This window comes from Hyperolius riggenbachi, chromosome 12 (genome assembly GCF_040937935.1).
Source record: "Hyperolius riggenbachi isolate aHypRig1 chromosome 12, aHypRig1.pri, whole genome shotgun sequence".
NCBI classification, from domain to species: Eukaryota; Metazoa; Chordata; class Amphibia; order Anura; family Hyperoliidae; genus Hyperolius; species Hyperolius riggenbachi.
In genome coordinates this window covers 85,471,885-85,491,756 of record NC_090657.1, presented here as the reverse complement: position 1 = coordinate 85,491,756, position 19,872 = coordinate 85,471,885, and the positions used below count along the sequence as shown (strand labels likewise).

The 19,872-nt window shown below is 42.4% G+C and overlaps 1 protein-coding gene across 2 annotated transcripts in view; it reads left to right on the top strand.

Moving 5' to 3' along the window:
- The window catches only part of TRMT1L (tRNA methyltransferase 1 like), a 53,346-nt gene that overhangs the window by 10,412 nt on the left and 23,062 nt on the right, over positions 1 to 19,872 (top strand). For both annotated transcript variants that reach the window (XM_068262382.1, XM_068262383.1), the window contains exons 3-9: positions 414 to 479; positions 3,615 to 3,713; positions 6,167 to 6,229; positions 10,877 to 10,990; positions 13,165 to 13,226; positions 15,830 to 15,962; positions 18,536 to 18,647. In XM_068262382.1, coding sequence (XP_068118483.1) covers positions 414 to 479; positions 3,615 to 3,713; positions 6,167 to 6,229; positions 10,877 to 10,990; positions 13,165 to 13,226; positions 15,830 to 15,962; positions 18,536 to 18,647 — 649 coding nt within the window. The remainder of the gene's footprint in view (positions 1 to 413; positions 480 to 3,614; positions 3,714 to 6,166; positions 6,230 to 10,876; positions 10,991 to 13,164; positions 13,227 to 15,829; positions 15,963 to 18,535; positions 18,648 to 19,872) is intronic.

The window sequence follows — 19,872 nt, the reverse complement described above, 5'->3', positions numbered from 1 at the left end:
ACTTGTGGTCCTGAAGTGATTAAAGTGAATCTATGTGATAAGTAGTAATGAAGTTATTGGGGAATGAAAGGGAGGAGCGTTGAAATGTGAAAATTCCTCTCGTCCATAACGTGAAAACAACCCGTGGGCTGAAGTGGTTAATCTGTCATTACAACCGATTAAATCTTGCCGTGTGTAAGTCTTGTTAAAAATAAAAAAAATTATAGTAACTGCTAACTATGAGTTAACTTGCAAGACAATATTTGATGGCATCCAGTGATAGAATGATTTTTGTGATGAAGTGGAGTCACTCTTGTGTCTAGCACAGGCTTTCATAAAAGTTCATGCCAAAATGATGTTGAGCAATTCTGATTGAAATCAAGTGCTGTGTCCTGAGTTCTTTATGGTTTTACCCCCCCCTTTTCCCTTTCAAGATGAAGATGAAACCGTCAGAGAAGACCCACTGGATGTTCAGGGCTGTTCTGAAGATAGCCAAGAAGGTATGAAGGTCTTGTAAAGGTCACTCAAAGCTGGTCATATACGCATCGATTTTTTTTTTTTTTTTTTTTTTTTTTTTTTTTTTTTTTTTTTTTACACCGGTAGGTTCGATCACTATGATAAAATCTGCCAGTTATCTGTGACGAAACAGGCTGCATTAATTAGTTTCTTGGCAGAAATTGATCAAAATTATGAGCAGACTGGAGGGTATTTTTATTTTGAGTTGTGTGGTTTTTTTTTTTTTTTTTTTTTATAACCTTGCATTATTCTCTAATATTTGCAGTTTACACACTACTCAGCATTCTAAATTATTTTACAGAGCAGGACAGTGCACTATTGACCTGTCCTCTGGAGAGAATAAGAAAATGCACTGACTGACAGTTAACAAGCTTCAGAAGGCAGAGGTCTCTGTGATTTTGAAAGTCATGGATCTCAATGGCTCTTTGCATAGATAACTGGAGTTTCTTAACTCTACCTGTACTGGAAACAATATTAGACTTATGTCTCTGCTCCTAATGTTTTATTTCTTAGCTGTACTACACATACAAATCAGTATCATAATTTTTTTCCACTTCAGTGTCTCTTAAGATCCTGTATGTACATTCTACTTTACGTCACTGTAGTTCTTCTGTAATTTTTCTCCTTGTTGGTAAATGTTGGTTGATACAGCATTTCTCACCATGAGCATGTGCAGCTGACCAACTGATCTATACAGGAAATCACTGCCACCAAGAAAACAAGAATCAAGATGCTATTTTTAAATCGCACCTGCAGCACCCAAAATGGTCTTGGCTGAGTCGGATATAGAAAGCAATGAAGGCTTTATGGACAGACTAGCTGCTGCTGAGTTATTAGAGCACCACGGGATTTGACAAACAGGTCATTTTGGCTAATATTTAACATTTAAAATGGTATGATTTTCAGTATTTTGCTCTAAAAGATTACTTAACATAAAATCTACTACCACAAAAAATGTAGCAGAACAGCATTCAAACAGAAGTGGGAAGCTTCCAGCCGCATCTAAAGAGGTGATAACATCATCTTTTGTTTACATTCCTTTTTCAGATACAATTAGTTTACATTCCTGGCATTGCTGAAACTGAGCTGCACACCTAGTAGAAGCAGAGAGAGCTGAGAAGTGATCACTGAATACTTTATAATATAAAAATATAGCAGCTATGTAATAAAATGCAATGGCAGCTTTCAGAGCAGATAAACTGTAATCTGGAAACTTGTGATTTGTAAACAGATATTACTTGTTCTCAAAAGCAAATATGATAACTGTATGGGGAATAAAAAGTAGGAAAACACACTTTTATTGAATGTTATGACAGAGTTGTATCCCACTTTAAAGAGAATCTGTACTCTAATATTCTTACACTAAAAAGCATACCATTCTATTCCTTATTTTCTCCTGTGCCCCTCTGTGCTGTTTCTGCCACTCTCTGCTGCAATCCTGGCTTGTAATTAACAGTTTTAGGCAGTGTTTACAAACAAACTAACCAGCTTGTGATAGGCTCACATAAACAGTGTGTGAGTCATACAGAGTGTGCAGGGGGCCTGCAGAGGGTGTGTTTCGCTTCTATCCAATTACAAGCAGCCCTGCACATTCCACACATTCAAGCCTTAGCCCGACAGACACGACAGAGGAAAGGAGATCATATTTATTACGGAGACAGTGCAATTAGGAAAGGCTGCAGTAAGCCAGATCACATTAGAACAGGCATAGGAACTTAAAGGATAGAAGAACTAAGGCTGAAAAATTTGTTACAGAGTCTCTTTAATATGCATTTTTACACAGCAACATGCTTTCTGTAGACTTTAGAGCTTGATATCAGTGTTTGCCTCCCCATCACATATAAATGGTCAGATGTCAAATTTCATCACTGTGATATCCAGTGACACTGAAGCGAAAAAAAAAAACCCAAAACAAACTTATGACATAATGTATGTGTAGTACGGATAACAAAAGTTTTGTTTTCTTAAAACAGAAAGAATTTGATAATTCAGGTTGGGGTGAGCTCCGAGATGTCTCCCAGTGCATCACTGCTAAATATATGCAAATTAACCATTGTTGTCCCTAGAAGCTAAACACACCTCCATGTCCGCTGGAATGCAATGTGTCAGCTTGTTAATTTGTACAGAGCCATATTAATCCAACATGCATACAGACTGTTTCGGATTGGTTGATCCTCATCAGTGCATGGCATGGATTAATTTGGCTCTATGAAGTAGGGCTTGAAACAAGTAGTACAGATAATCAATACAAAACCAGTGGCAAGGAAGAGTCATATTTTTATTTTCAGTTATATGGCTGTTTTTCTATAACATTCTCTGATATTTGCAGTTTACAAGTTACACTCAGTATTTTATGTTTCAATAATTTTTTATTGGAATTTTTTCAAAACAGACATATTATATGTATAAAAACAAGACACTGTATACATAAAACATACTTTGTTTAACAGCTATATGAATAAAAGAAAGAAGGACCTGTACACATGAACTTTTGTATCACATAATGATCTTAATATATAAACACATATTTATTCACAAACATCTGTTGGTCTTTTTATTTCTATATTTATACACCTTAGATGTAGAACTCCACTGGATATTCACCAATGCTTAATAACTGATTCTTACAACATTTGCTCACTAATTTTACTAAAAAAAAAAAAAATTAAAAAAAAAAGCCCAATATGCGTAAGAGCCGATTCCCAATACCCATCCCACGCGTACAATACGCGGATAATTACGCATTAATATACGCATCAAATACGCATCATAATACGCATCTAATACACACTCAGTATTTTAAATGAGGAAACAGCAGAGCTAATTCTTCTTTGAACTTCCTGGCAGAAAAACCTTAAACACTGAGAGACAGATTGGAATAAGTGCTTCAGAAAACAGCATTGCTCTCTGACTAAATTAGACAGAGTGCTCAGAGAAGCTCTTTTGCATAGATGAACTGAAGTTTCTTAACTCTTCCTGTTCTGGAAACAATATGAGACACATATCTGTGCTGCTAATGTTCTATTTCTTAGCTGTACTACACGTACAATTCATCATTTCATATGTTTATTTTCACTTCAGATTCCCTTTAAACTGAATAAAGTTTTTTTCCTCTACAGGTGAGAACTCATTAAAAGAGGAGCTTGGTGGACTGCAGGTGGACCCTAAGAGTGAAGATCAAACAGCCAGCAATGATCCACCAGACCAAAGAGACACAGGTTGATGCTTAAGTCAGCCACACCTATAAATACTGTATAGGTGTTTTAATGTTGAATTCTAGGCAGCTCGTTATATACTTAGATGCTATACAATATATGTAATTTATGTTAACTGCCAGGAGATTTATGATGCACAAAAGGCCGGTAAATTTTTACTGGTACTGACGCCAGGGGAGCACCAACCCCCCCCCCCCCCCCCATCCCCCCCTTCACGCTATTAGCATCTCATACCTAAGGACAGGTCATGCTTGAGTCTGCAGAAAAACAAAAGCAATTTTGATGAGGATTAATCTGCAGTGTTGGCTGAGAGCAGCTAACTGTCGGCAATGGGGCGATATTTATTTCCTTTTAAATAATACCAGTTGCCTGGCAGTCCTGATCCTCTGCCTCTAATAGTTTCAGCCATAGACCATGAACAAGCATGCAGCAGAACACGTGTTTCTGAAAATATTGTCAGATCTGATAAGATTAGCTGCATGTTTGTTTCTGGTGTTATTCAAACACTGCTGCAGCCAAATAGACCAGCAGGGCTGCCAGGAAACTGGTATTGTTTAAAAGGAAATAAATATGGCAACATTCATATGCCTCTCACTTCAGTTGTCCTTTCAAGGAAACCAGAGATGAACGCTTTGGCACAAAATAAACATATCCCCCAATAGATTTTACAAAATAAATACTATACCTGATATTTTCGCTGCTCTGGTGTGCCGTTTTTGTGGTTTTTTTTTTTTAACTAAAACTCCATGCAAAACACAGTTTATCAGAAAAGCACATTATTTAGTGGGCTGTGTGTAAAATGAAATCATCATTTCTAAAAACCTCTTATGACAAATATAGATTTAAAAAAAATAAAAAAAAAATTTCAATATACCCTTACATTAGCAGACACAAGCATAACTCCTTCCTCGGCACCAGCAGCTCCTCCCATATTATAACAGCTCTCTGTGATGCTGTGAGTATACAGAACAGGAACGCAGAGCCAGAAGGGGGCAGGCTTGGGCTTGAAAGACATCAGAGAAGACAGACTCAGCTATAATGATTCCTGAGCAAAGCCAGACTGAATGCTCAGTCGGGGATTTTATCAGGGCTGTAACAAGCAGGCTGAACAGTGAAGAATGAAACAGACAGCAGGGTAGGTGTTTTCTGTAATGTTCCCACTGATATATATATTTTTAAAATACATGAGGGTGTTTCGTCTCTGGTTCACTTTAACCACTTCACCACTGAGGGGTTTTACCCCCTGACCACCAGAGCAATTTTCACCTTTCAGCGCTCCTTCCATTCATTCGTCTATAACTTTATCATTACTTATCGCAATGACATGAACTATATCTTGTTTTTTTTCCGCCACCAATTAGGCTTTCTTTAGGTGGGACATTATGCCAAGAATTATTTTATTCTAAATGTGTTTTAATGGGAAAATAGGAAAAATTTGGGAAAAAAATTTATTATTTTTCAGTTTTCGGCCATTATAGTTTTTAAATAATGCATGCTACTGTAATTAAAACACATGAAATGTATTTGCCCTTTTGTCCCGGTTATAAAACCGTTTAAATTATGTCCCTATCACAATGTTTGGCGCCAATATTTTATTTGGAAATAAAGGTGTATTTTTTTCAGTTTTGCGTCCATCCCTAATTACAAGCCCATAGTTTATAAAGTAACAGTGTTGTACCCTCCTGACATAAATATTTAAAAAGTTCAGTCCCTAAGGTAACTATTTATTTATGTATTTTTTTTTATTGTACATTTTTTAATTTTTTTTTAATTTAAAAAAAAAAAAATGGAGTGTGGGAGGTAATGAGTTAATTTTTTGTGTAAAAGTAATTTATTTGTATGTGAAAAATGTTTAGGGTGTAGTTTTACTATTTGGCCACAAGATGGCCACAGTAGCTTTTTGTTTAATGCGACCTCCAAGCGTCCTTCCGGACTCTTGGAGGAAGTACTAGGAGGCTGGGTAATTTTTTTTTTTTTTTTTTCACAATGATCGCGCTGCTCATCGGAGAGCAGCGGATCATTGCGGGGCTTAGACCAACGAACGGGAATGGATTTTTTTGGCGGCGGTCGGCGTGTTTACGGGCGGGCAGCGTGTTTAAGAGCGGTAGCGCGGGCAGTGGCGGGAGTGCGCAAAGTACGGATTTCTCCGTCCCTGGGGGTTAAAGGATGGAAAAAGGGACTGAGAAATTCGTACGGGCGGGGGTAAAGTGGTTAAACTAAAAATATTTTGCTCAATGTCAACTGAAAGATTACACAGCTCTCGAAAGGAAACAATGCTTCTTTACCATCATTACGTTCTGCAGAAATAGTAGGCACACTGGTCTAGCGGTAAATAATATTATCAGCATACAGAACTGTCAATGTTTTATAATTGCACCTAGGAAGTCAGAAATCTGAAATGACTAATATGAAACTAAACCATCCTTCACCTCAGGAATCTCACTTCTGTCTTTCAGAACTACACATCTCTATTCAGAAAGCCTTATCTCACCTGGAAGCTTTGGTTGACCAAAGTGATGGTAAGAATTCTTGCATACTCCAATGGCTGCAATGTATCTGCTATTATCGTGACTCTGAAGTAAAATGGAGCAATATAAAATGAGTACAGTATATGATGAAGTTTATAATTGGAGGTTAGCTGCAGTGAAAACCAAATGACAAAAAATTTGTGTACAGAGATACTGAGCTGGATGCTATGTGGTGATTACATTGCACTATAGACCCTGAACAAGCATGCTGCAGATCAGGTGATTCTGACATTGTCAAAACTGTCTAGATGAGCTGCATGCTTGTCTCTGGTGTTATTCAGACATGATCAGTAGGGTACAGTAGGGCAACAGGTATTGTTTGAAAGAAAATAAATATGGCAGCTTCCGTTTCTCTCTCACTTCAGTTGTCCTTTAACCCTCCAGGGATTGTATTGCTTTATAGGTACCTGGCTCTAATTAAGCTGCAGACACATCTCGGATGATCAGGGAAAACAGAATGCACCTAAGCTCAATTTTAAGTTTTTAATGGCAAAGGCTGTGAATACTTGCGTACACATGCTTTCTCCATTTTTTTGTTTTTAATAAATCTGCAAAAACCGCAACCTTTTTTTCATGTTGTCATTATTTGGAATAAGGCTGTAACAACAAAATGCGGAAAAAGTGATGCACTGTGAATACTTTCTGGATGCACCGTATGTACAATTAGTCATGAAAGTGGATGCGAGAAACTTTTACTCATTGCATAATTGTGTTCCTTTCATATAGTTTATAGGGCATTCCTCAAGCCAAATACTTTTTTGTTTTAATACTCTAATTCCCTATAAACTAAACGAGCCTCACCCACAGCTTTTCAGAGTGCTTTGACATTTTCAGACAGTAGCAAGGGCTTATGGGAGCCCAGTCTGGGCAGGAGGGGGAGATGTTACTAGCCAGAGATTGCAGTGGGGAGGAGGGGGAATTAGGTTTTCACAGGCTGAGGGCTGGAGATGCAGATCAGCTTGCCTGTGTGCAGAGGGGGGTGCTCTGGGTGCCGCACCCCCTTTTCTCATTTGAATAAAAAAGGTCCATTTGGCCGTGCAAAATAAGTCCTGCCTGCCTCTGTCACCCACATAATGACCAATCCCCCTCCATAACTAGCACCTACATCGCATCCAGTAATCACAGGGCGTTGGAGGCGTAGCTACCCAAGGGTAGCTATGCCTCCAACCAATTATTATTATTATAATTATTTATTGTATTTATAAAGCGCCAACATATTACGCAGCGCTGCACAATAGATAAATGGGTTAACATACAGGTAGAACATACGAAAACTCACAACCAAGACACTTGTTGAGAGGCAGCCCCAACAGGAGACCTTCTCTAGCCAAGAGTGGGAGCAGGTAAGACCCTGATGGCCTCCCTCCTCGGCACCCACAGTGACCCCTCCCTCCCCTGACATGCACTGTGACCTCTCCCTCCTCCACCAGCAACCCACACTGACTTCTCCCACCACCAGCATTCAGTGACCTCTCCTGACATGCACACTGATCTCTCCATTCCCCTGCACCCACACTGACCTCTTCCTCACCCGGCAGCACCTTTACTCGTCCCAGCAGCACCCACAGTGTCCTATCCCGTTCCAAGCACCCACAGGGACCTCTCCTTCCCCCTGCACCCACAATGACACCCCCATACCCAGCACCCACCTTACATTGAACCAGGAGCCACCATTCTCCCTCCATACCAAACACTCACATGCTACCCAGAACCTGCACCATTTCCTCCCACATTTGGCACCCAGTACTTTCCCACACGATATCCAGTATCTGCACCTAGCCTTGACATGGCACCCAGTACTTACACCTGCACCCACTTGATTTCCAGTACCTGCACCCAGCCTCCACATGGCACCCAGTACTTAAACCTCCACCCACATGATATCCAGTACCTGCACCCAGCCTCGACATGGCACCCAATACTTACACCTGCACTTAGCACCCACATAATACCCAATGCCCACCCATAACCAGCAGCCAGAGCAGGCCTTACCCCAAGTATTCACACCCATGTGGCACCCAGTACTCATACCCAGCCACCATATAGCATGCAGTACTTGCAACCACCACTCACATGGTAGTTTCATCTGTACCCAGCCTTTGCTTGGCACCCAGTACCTGCACCTAGCACCCCCATTGCATCTAGCACCCAGAACCCACATGGCACGAAGTACCTGCACTCAACACCCACATAATGACCAATCCCCCTCCATAACTAGCACCCACACCTACATCACATCCAGTAATCACAGGGCACCAAGTTTTTCACATAGCCAGCACTCAGTCCCCACATGGGATTTAGTATTTCCCATACCTAGCAACTAGCTCACATATGCCACCCAGTAGCCAATATCCACCTATGCCAGCACCCACATGGCACCAAATAACCGTCATGGCCCATACCAAGTACCCAACCATGGTTTGTAACCACATGGTACCCAATACCTAGTCATTATGCACCTAGTACCCTTCCATGGCCTGCACCCACATAACACCCAGTACCCACCCATGGTCCAAACCTATATGACATCCAGTACTGACCCATGGTGCACATCCAGAACCCACATGGCACTCACTATCCACTCATGTCTTATCAACGGCACCTACATGCACCCAGTACCCACCTTTGGCCTGTACTCAGCACTCACATGGAACCCACTACTGTTTAGCACCATCTGCTGCTCAGTCAGCACCTACTGCAAAATAACACCCAATACTACCTAGCATCCACTACAACTTATCACAAACTAGACCTTGGTACCCACTGCAGCTTGACACACCTCAGCGCCCACTGCAACTGAGCACAAACAGGGCCGTAGCATCTTGGCACCCACTGCAACTTTGTACCTACTGATACATGGCACCCATTGTATATTGGCAACTACTTCCTCTTTGCCTGAAATATAGCCTGGGAGGCGGGAGCTTATCAAGAGTTCCCAGTCATGATAGGTGAGTCCAGGCTTCATCAGGCTCCACTGTGGCTGCTCTAATAGTGGGCACCTCACTGCTGATTTAGGGTGGTGGAGCAAATAAGCTGCCTAATACTGCTATACAGGTGAAACTTCAAAAATTAGAATATTGTGCAAAAGTCCATTTGTTTCATTAATTCAACTTGAAAGGTCAAATTCATAAATGAAATAGACTCATATGCAAAGCAAGGTATTTCAAGCCTTTATTTGTTATAATTTTGAATATTATGGCTTACCCCAAAATCAAAATCTTAGACCATTAGAATATTGTGAAAATGTTCCATATTCTAGCCTCAAAGCGTCAAACTCTAATCAGCTAATTAATCCAAAAACGCCTGCAAAGGGCTTCTATTTCATACATTCTATTAGTTTCACCTTTAAAGTTCAATTATTGAAATAAATGGACTTTTACCACGATATTCAATTTTTTTTTTAGCTCAACCTGTAAAGGGGGTTGAGAGGGGACTGTCTGACACTGCTATCAAGGAAATGGGGGAAGGGGGGCACTGCCTAATACTGCTTTCGGGGTAAAGAATTACATATTTCACAATTGGTACCCTTTTTTAAAATTTGAGCACCCCCCTCTTGAGGATCCTCTGCACGGCCCTGCCTGTATGTAATGTGTACAAACAGAACATGGCCGCTGTCATTGTATCACAGGTAGAAATAATCATATACTGTTGAAGCTGTTTACAGCTAGATTTGCTGTGTAAACTAAACTTTAGATAAGCTATATAGACAAGATACTTGTTATAGTTTTTCATCTCGGATCCGCTTTTAAAGGTATCGCTCGAATCAACTTTTATTGGTTTGATTTTGGCAGAGCTGACTTACAACAGACCTCACTAGCTGCTCCAGAAAACAGCCGATATTTGTATGTATGCGATGCGTTATTCTTTGTATGCGATCTCCTGCAATGCTGTACAGGTACAGTTGTCCCCTCTATTGGCTTAAAAAAATGATTGCCTGTCTGAGAGCCGATCACAGTGATTGGCTCTCGTGGGGTGGGATGGTTAGGGGAAAAAACAGACTTTTTTTTTTTTTTTTTTTTTTAAAGCAGCATTTATAATAATAATAATAATAATAATAATAATAATAATAATAAAAGATTCAGCAGCAATCAGATGCCACCAACAGACGTCTCAGTTGGTGGCAAGAAAAGGGGAAGAAAATAATTTGTGTGCGGATTTGTATGGCCCTGCAGCAAGCTGTTAAAGCTGCAGTGGCCTGAATTCTAAAAAATAAAAAAAATAGCCTGGTCACTAGGTGGGTGTAAGCCTGTGGTCCTGGATTGCTTGTCTTTCCTCTCAGTGATTGACATTGTGAAATTTATCACATGGCAACATATTTAGTACTGGCAGGTGATCTTTGCAGAATGTAAATGTACTGAGTTCTAAAGCCAGGAGAAAAGATCTCTGGGAGGGCAGGGCTACACAACAATAAACAGTACTGCAATCTATACCATAGCTGTAGGAGGTGTTTCTGAAACCAGGGCATTTGACATAAAAGTGGGTATCCTGAATTATTTACTCCGTTCTACCATATGTTGTTACGGCTCCTTCACAATAAATATGTTTACATTTTTTTTGCTTTGTTTTCTTATTTTAACCACATGTGCCATGTTGTGTGTGTTTTGTTCTTTTTAATGTATTTATTTATTTTTTATATAGGTGAGAAGAAGCCTTGTCCGCTATGTCCAGAAGACAGGTTCCGGTCCTGTCATAGCAATAAGTTACTAAGGCACCTGCAGAACTTGCACTGGAAGGTGTCGGTAGAATTTGAAGGTGTGTCAGTTTAAACTCTACTAGCAAATGTAATTAACTACTGAAGATTGGATTGTAGCTGTTGATAATGTTTTTTTACTAAGAAATCATAGTAGTAGTACAGGTAGTCCCCGACTTGCGAATGACCCGCCGATACGAACGGAATGGATTCTTTGATTCTGTGGGAACAAGTCAAAATATTTTTATTCAAACTGGACTTGTAGTTTTTGCGAAAATCGATTTACAAAAAATGCAAAGAAAAAATGGCTTTTAAACTTGTATAAGCAGGTACAGGGGGCAGAGGAGACACAGAGGGGGGGGGGGGGCACTGTAGCTACAGGGGACAGAGATGGCACTATGTTCTGACGAAGAACAGATTCAGAGTCCCTATCTTGTTCGTTAACTGGGGACTACCTGTATATTGCAAAAATCTTGGGATAAGGATTCCATTGTGTGTTTATTTTTGTTTTATTTATGTGTCCGAGCAATGTAGATTTGATAAAGTTTTTATTGTTCAATCAAGTAAATATAAAGTGTATTCACTGGTTAGGCACAGGGCAGGGTGGACTTAGTACGTGTTCAGGAAAAGAATGTTTACCGTATTTCTTGCACCATAAGACACCCCTAAGTTTAGAGGAGTGTAAAGCAGAAACAAAATAATCGGTACTTATTAGTGTACTAAAGCATTTTATGTTAATCACGTTTCATCAGGTGCTCTACCCCCCCCCCCCCCCCATTTGATCAGGTGCTAACATTCCCCCATATGCCTTCAGGTGCTCATAACACCCCTTCTCCCCCAATATATTTAATCAGGTGCTCACATTCCCCAACCCACTCATATTTCATCAGGTGCTTACATTCCCCCACCCTTTACATTACATGAGGTACTATCATTCCTACCCCCTATATTTCATCAGGTGCTCACATTTCCCCCCTTCATGTGTCTCGTGGTGCTCATTAACCCCCCCCCCCATATGTCATCGGGTACTTATTACACACACACACACACATACCTCCCAACTTTTTTGTGATGAGAAAGAGGGAGACTTAAGCCACGCCCATGCCACACCCCTGATCAAGCCCCTGTCACACCTTTAGTCACACCCCTAGTCACACATACTATAAATGTTTCATAAGAAAAATGTTTTTATAATTCAAACCACACAGGAACTTTCTTTCCTGGTTCATTTTCCTTCATATTAAGATTTTCCAATTAGCAATATATCAATTTAAAGGATGGGAATAAAGTTTAGAGTCAAACACATTTTTTTTTTACTAGAGAAATATAAATATTTACATAGAAAGAGGGACAAAGTCCTGAAAGAGGGACAGATTAGGAGGAAAGAGGGACAGGGCTCCCAAAGAGGGACTGTCCCTCCAAAAGAGGGACAGTTGGGAGCTATGCACACACACCCCTTCCCCCAGTATATGATTGAGTACTAATAAATCTAACCCACTGAGGAGGTCATTTAAACCTCTCAGGTGCCATTTTGTGTTGAGACACCATTTTCTTTCTTTAGGACACTAGCTTCTGACCTTACACCCATCCTTTCTAGATTCCATCAGGTGACCACAACCCCCTATATTATATCAGGTGTTCAGATCCCCCTCCTCCATACGTCATCATGGAGTCGAGGCCATTTTCTTCTAGAATAACCATTACACAATTTTAATATCAGGATATGTGTTCTGCTTGGGAAGGGCACATAGACACTGAGAGCGGGGTGAATGAGTGCAGAAGTGGGCAGATGTGTGATAGTGATACAGCCAGTCTGTACTTCCTGTACCCTTATATGGAGAACCTTTCAGCCTGCATGGAAACCTCTAGGGAATGGGATGCAGAGGCTATATATAAAAAATGCTAGTTATGCCTGGCTTGTTATTTTTATCTTCCACTTCTACTAGTTTGAGGCAGTTAAGTATAATAGTCATGCAGATCATGTCTTCTGACACACAGTGCCAACTCATGCCTATGTTTTGCTGAAGCCAGGAGATCAATGCAATATCGAGGCCATTACTAATCTCAGAGTAATGGTCCACTGATAGACCTATCTATGTCAGTGTATTTGACCCTTGGGTTGGAAAATCTAGTTAATGTTTTTGTTTGTTTGTTATTTTTTAGATATGACTTAGTGTCTTTTGAAATGTCTTCTGATTATTTTTTTTTCTCCACTTTTATAAATATGTCGTTTCAGGTTACAGAATGTGCATTTGCTGTTTACCTTGCCTGCAAAACTCGGCCCAAAATGAAAATGAGGTATTTATCTCCAAAGTGTGCAATAAGGCTGATTTTACACTTGGTGCGGTGCAATCTTTAACAATCGCAACGCACCTGGTGTGACCAAATCAATGGGGCATACTTTCCATTGAATGTATGCCTCGCTTCCGTGATTGCTGCATAAATTGGCCGGTAATGCAGTGCATGGAGTGTGTTACCACGCCGGGACCCACCACACCATGACCCACTGCGTTTAATGTTAAAGTTCCTAGGGAGCTATCACTACTTCCGTGGTGGGATGTGGCAGTTTTAACAATGCCACGGACCACCTTAAAGAGACACTGAAGCGAAAAAAAAAAATATGATATAATGAATTGGTTGTGTACTATGAATAATTACTAGAAGTTTAACAGCAAAGAAAATATTCTCATATTTTTATTTTCAGGTATATAGCGTTTTTTCTAACATTGCATCATTCTATAATATGTCCAGATTACACAACACTCAGCATTCAAAATGATTCTTTCAGAGCAGTCTGTGAACTAATGACCTCTCCTCTAGCAGAGAAAAAGTAAATGGTTCAATAACACTTGAGATAATAAAAGTCAGATAACAGCCCTCTCCACGACTTTGAAAGGCGCAGAGCTTAATTGCTTTTTTGCATAGAGATAACAACTGGAGTTTCTTAACTCTTCCTGTACTGGAAACAATTAGACTGACGTATCTGATCTTAATGTTTTATTTCTTAGCTGTACAACACATACAAATCATAAGATCATATTTTTTTTTTCGTTTCAGTGTCTCTAAGTGTAAAAGTGCCTAAGAGTTTTTTTCTTTCGGCTCTCTGCCCTCGTGACACGGCCTTCCTCAGCTCTCCACTTGTGGTACGGCCTCCCTCAGCTCTCCCCTCGTGGCACGGTCCATCTGCTTTCATGGCATGACTCCCTTTGTCGTCGTGGCACGGCTTCCCTCAGCTTTGTCCTTGCGGCGCGGGCCTGCTCGGCCCTCGCGGCACGGGCCTGCTCGGCCCTCACGGCACGGGCCTGCCTCCCTTAGCTCGGCCCTCGCGGCACGGGCCTGCCTCCCTTAGCTCGGCCCTCGCGGCACGGGCCTGCCTCCCTTAGCTCGGCCCTCGCGGCACGGGCCTGCCTCCCTTAGCTCGGCCCTCGCGGCACGGGCCTGCCTCCCTTAGCTCGGCCCTCGCGGCACGGGCCTGCCTCCCTTAGCTCGGCCCTCGCGGCACGGGCCTGCCTCCCTTAGCTATGCCCTTCTGGCATTGACATGACCCCTATGTTCAGCATTGTGGTAGAAATAACTATTATATATTCGTTAATGTTTGTATGCAAATTAATGTTTGGTTGGTACAATTAGTTCTTGGCTAATATTGGGATCTCGATGGTGGGAGGTGGTGGGATCCCTTTACTGTGCATTAGCACCATGTTTGTGTCAGTTTTCTTCCACTTCCAAATCCATCTGGAATCATAGCTCTATTTACTCTTTCTTATGGTGTCAAGTGTATTTTCCCAGAAATGGTATACCTGAAGACAGAACTATACACTGAATACTCAAAGGCCAATTAAACCAAACTTTTAGCTGAGCAAGGCAAAATCTCAAAGCAACCTGTGTGCTGACCTGTGTACTCTACTCGCAATAAAATCAGCTAGGCATCAAAATGGTACTGGTTTGCAAAAATGGAGCTACCAAAATTGATTGCATGCAGCTTTTTTGTGTTAGGCCGTTTTTCTTGCATTGAGGTTTCCCCATAGAGGCAGAACCTGCTTCTGCTTAGAATCCAAGTACCAACATCATGATCATGGCTACCTTTGCTTTTTGTGAATGTATTGGCAGCCATGGTGGTCTGTCTGCAGGTTACAGCTCTTGTCCCTATGCCAGCGCAATCCATTTAGTAGTGTGAGTGGTGCAGTTTGTCGCTCCCCTGGAGGAATGAGATTCCTTTGAAAGGTAGAACCTGATATTGTCTCATTTTGAATCATAGTGACACAAGCATGTAATGTTTGCTTGCTTGCTTGCTGACTGATGTAGGTAGAGTAGGGACCATTTCTACAGAGGGAACCTCAAGACTGGTGAATTGATCTAGTACAATATGTTGCATGCAATCCATATTGGAAGCGAAGATCCACAATTTTTGCAACCAAATACCTAGGTTGTTTTTATTGCTAATAGAGGTACAGCTTTCTGTGTTTTGAGTGCAGAAGGTTTGGCATCTAATGTTCTCTCAACTTTTTGGTGTCACATGGTCACTCATGATTGACCCAGCCACTGTGCATCCAGAAGGGGGAGGAAATGAACTGCCTTTAAGCTTGGCAAGTATATTTGGGGTGGTCAATGCGATGGCAATAATTCTGAATTGATACAAAATTATGTTCTTGCCAAGATGGAATTTAGTTTGAAGCCGCCTACATTTGCATGCATAATCTTGCATCAACTCAGAATTATCTGCATCTCCTTAACCCATAGCCAAGAAATGTGTTTTGTCCACCACTTTTCTTCTTTACACTGTGTGCATATTTGCTCATCAGTCTAGTTGCTTATTCAATGTTGCCTCATTCAGGTTTGGGCTTACTTGGGCTCTAATATGACGTGACTTGCTAATGACTGTGGTTGTTGGTGCTTTCTTACAGTTGCCACCCAAGACTAACGCTCATTACCATTGTATTATCTGCTCTGCAACCGTCCCCCGGAGAAGAATAGAAATGATAAGACACATTAAACGTCATGTTGATAAAGGGGAAACCGAAGTGAAGCCAGCCACTGGTAGGTGGTCTCCTAGCTATGGAGGGTATCTGCTGCACACCCTGATGGGGCTTTCTGTTATAGGCACTGTCTGTATCTGCTGCACACTCACACAGGATGCTTTCTCACCTGTCCGCCGGTGAGGTTCCATAGCGGGGCGACCATACGGTGAGGCTTACACCACAGTAAAAGTATGCCTCACTGCCACTGTAAATGCATTGCATGCTGTGTTACCCTAACAGGACCCGCTGCACCGCAATCAGTGTGATAGCCCTATAGCAGGGGTGCCCACACTTTTTCGTCTCGCGAGCTACTTTAAAAATCGCTGAGTACGCAAAATCCACCAACATTTCTCCTCCGCACAGTGTAACGAACCCCCCCCCCCCCCCCTCATCTCAGCGTACATAGGCAGTCACCCTTTCACAGAATTCTTCTCACCCTCCAAGCCTAGCAAATAGCTGCAAAATCCCTCTCTCCCACACTATGTCATGGATCCCCATGAACAAGCATTGGCCGATCACTAGTGACAAGTGCACAGCAATATGGGCAAATCACTTAGGAAGGATTCTGAGGCTATTTGCTATGTTTGAAGGGACTGTGTGACCGCCTGTGCTGGGATAGGGAGGGGGGCTCCATTTCCCAGCACGGGTAGTTACATAGTCCCTTCAAACATAGCAAATAGCCTCAGAATCCTTCTGAAGCTATTTGCCCATATTGCTGTGCACTTGTCACTAGTGATGGGCCAGTGCTAGTCAGGAGAGCACAGCTGATTGTCGGTGTGGCTTCCTGTGGCAAGAGAAGCTTCCCCTGGCTGGCTGCACAGTGCACGCACTCTGAGCTGCGCGCAGTAAATCTACTATTCTATGACATGCCCCTGACCATGCCTGTTTCGTCTTCCCCATGAGCTTGAGACAGCCTCCATACACTTCCTGCTTCCGCCGCCAGTTGTCACAGCCTGGAGGGGAGGAGTTGAAACGCTGTCTCCTAAATTACTGCTCTCCCCTCCAGCCGTGCCTCCCCTTCAGCCACGCCTCTCCCCTTCCTCCCTGATACTAGCAGCACAATTTTATAGCCGTGGCTGTGTAGCCACGGCTGCAGGGAAGCACAATTTGACAAGATGCGGACAAGTGGCCGCGATCTACTCAGCAGACGGTCACAATATACCGTTAGATCGCGATTGACCTATTGGGAAGCCCTGCCCTATAGGAATATCATTCCGTCTGCATTGGGATGTGATGATTTTGTCCGTTGTGATGCAGATGAGCATTAGATACATATCTTCAGTTACCTGAAGAGGGAAACCCAGTAAAAGCCACTAGCTGGTCATCTGTTAGTTTGCAGCTGGTTAACTATCAGCTAGTGGCTTTGATTGGTAAAACTTATTTTTATTGGTCAATAAAGATTTGCATGTCTATCAAAACATGACTATTAATACAGGTGGAAGATTATGACCTTACATGATGAGGGGGGAAGGTAAGGGTCTGTTTATCCTGCTAGAAGTAAGACTTAAACAGTGGTTTCTAAATACCTACCTAATAGGGCACCAACATTGTATTTTATTTACCAAACACCTCGACTACTAGAGATGATCACATGTGCCATTCGCCTAATGGTGCTGGGGGAGGGGGTGGTCTGTAACGGTTAGGCATCAGTGGGGGGTTTGGCTTAGGGTTAGGCATTGATAGAGGGGAGGGCTTGTGTGAGAATAGGGTTAGGTTTAGTGATGGTAAAATATCTGTACATTTTATCTATATTTTACTAACCGAATTGGCTCTGCACAATAGTAGAATGTTGGGGATTTCTTCTAGAGCAGGCATGGGCAAACTCGGCTCTCCAGCTGTTACGGAACTACAAATCCCACAATGCAGTTGCCTTTATGAGTCATGACTGTGGCTGTCAGACTCCTGCAATGCATTGTGGGCCAAGTTTGCCCATGCCTGTTCTAGAGGCTAATTTCACAGCACTCATTTTGCATTTTAAGCGATTCTTCTAACAAATGGTGGAAGCTGCAATTGATTTATGACTTGCTTGTTTGACTTGCTTGGTTTTATGGAGCCATAGCTTATGGCCCATACTCACGAGGGACAAATGTCCGCGTGTTGCGGCGACAGGTCACCCTTGAGTATGGACCGCACGCACACCGAACTGTCGCCCAGAATGGGCGCGCACCCCGTCGCTGATGTCGCCAGGCGATTGAAATGTTCAATCGCCTGGCGACAGTCGCCGCCGCAACTCCGCCGCAGCTGTCGCTAGTCCGCGTGAGTACGCGGACTAGCGACAGCAACCTCCATTGAGCTACGCATAGCTTCCGGCGTGGGGAGGAGAAACGTCGGCGACAGCTTCCGTCGTGCCGCTGGTCCCTCTTCCGCGTGTGTACGCGGAGGGACCTGGCGAGGAGCTGTCGCTGGCCTGTCGCCCACACGCTCACGTGTGCTGGCGACAGGCCACTTTTGCCGCCCGTGAGTATGGGCCATTAGACCATTGAGTGAATACAAGACTTCTCAAGCCTGTCAGTCTACCTGGAAATGTCCTCCAAGCATGTAACTCTTTATCAGTATTTATGTTTTTTTTAACCTTTTTTAATTTTTTTGTAGTTAGAACTCAAGAAATTTTACACGAGTCCAACACTGATGTGCAGGTTCTTCCCAACTTCAATACACCACAGAAATCTGGAACATTTTTTAATCCAGTAATGAAGACTAACAGGTGAGGATAATAAATTGCTTATATACGGCAGAGTCCCGGTTATCTAGAACTTAACTAAAGCGGGCCATACGCTCACTGATTTCTCCCGTCGATATATGGCAGATTTGAACGATCTGATCGAATCTGAAAAATCTGTGCTGCATTTGGCCTGATCAATCTAGCAATTTCTGGCCAGAATTGGTCGATTGGTGGCGGATGAGTAGCAGGTCGCTAGTGGCATTAGATTTGGCACCCAACTAAGTTACTCTCACCTGTCCGCCGTACTGTACCGGTCCACAGCTTCTACTTGTCTCCAGCGTCTTGTTCGCTACTATGTCCCGGACAGGTGTATGATGAAATGCAGGTGGATAGACACTAGGGTCCTCTAATGATCACAGCTCCCTTCCTGTCTGTCCCCTGTATTACATCACACAAGAGCCCGGGGACAGGAAGTGAAGAAGATGGAGCATCCGGTGGGGAGAAGCAGAGACTCGGATGGACCACGTGCGAAGTGCAGTATTTCACAAGTTCACAGTTGTTCCATTTTTTTTTCTTTAACCTGAGCACCCTGGGCTTAAACCCCCCTAGTGACCAGACCATTTTTTACAAAAAAGGCCACTGCAGCTTTACGGGCTCACTGCAGGGCCGCACAACTGGGCACATCAGTGATTTCCCCCCCCCCCCCTTTTCTCCCCACCAACAGAGCTCTCTGTTGGTGGGGTCTTAACGCTCCCCAATGTTTATTTTTTTTAGTATAAATATTTTATAAATACATTTTCCTATATATATTTTATTTTTTTTACTATCGGCGCGCGATCTCCTGCAAATCCCTCCCCCAGGACTTGACGCCAAATGGTGTTAGGCAGTCCTGGGGCTGCTGCCGCGGTCACGCCCATTGGCGTTACACGGTCGTGGGGGGGGGGGGGGGGGGGGGGGGGGTTAAGAGATCTTCTCTAAATTTCATTGGAGTGGGCATTGAATAAGATTACTTAACCACTTCAGCCCACAGGTTGTTTTCACCTTATGGACGAGAGGAATTTTCACATTTCAGCGCTCATCACTTTCATTCCCCAATAACTTTATCACTACTTATCACAGCGAAATGATCTATATATTTTTTTTCGCCACCAATTAGACTGACTTTGGGTGGTACATTATGCTAATGATTATTTTATTCTAACTGCATTTTAATGGGAATAATAAGAAAAAAATAAAAAAAAATCATTTCTCAGCTTTAAGCCACTGT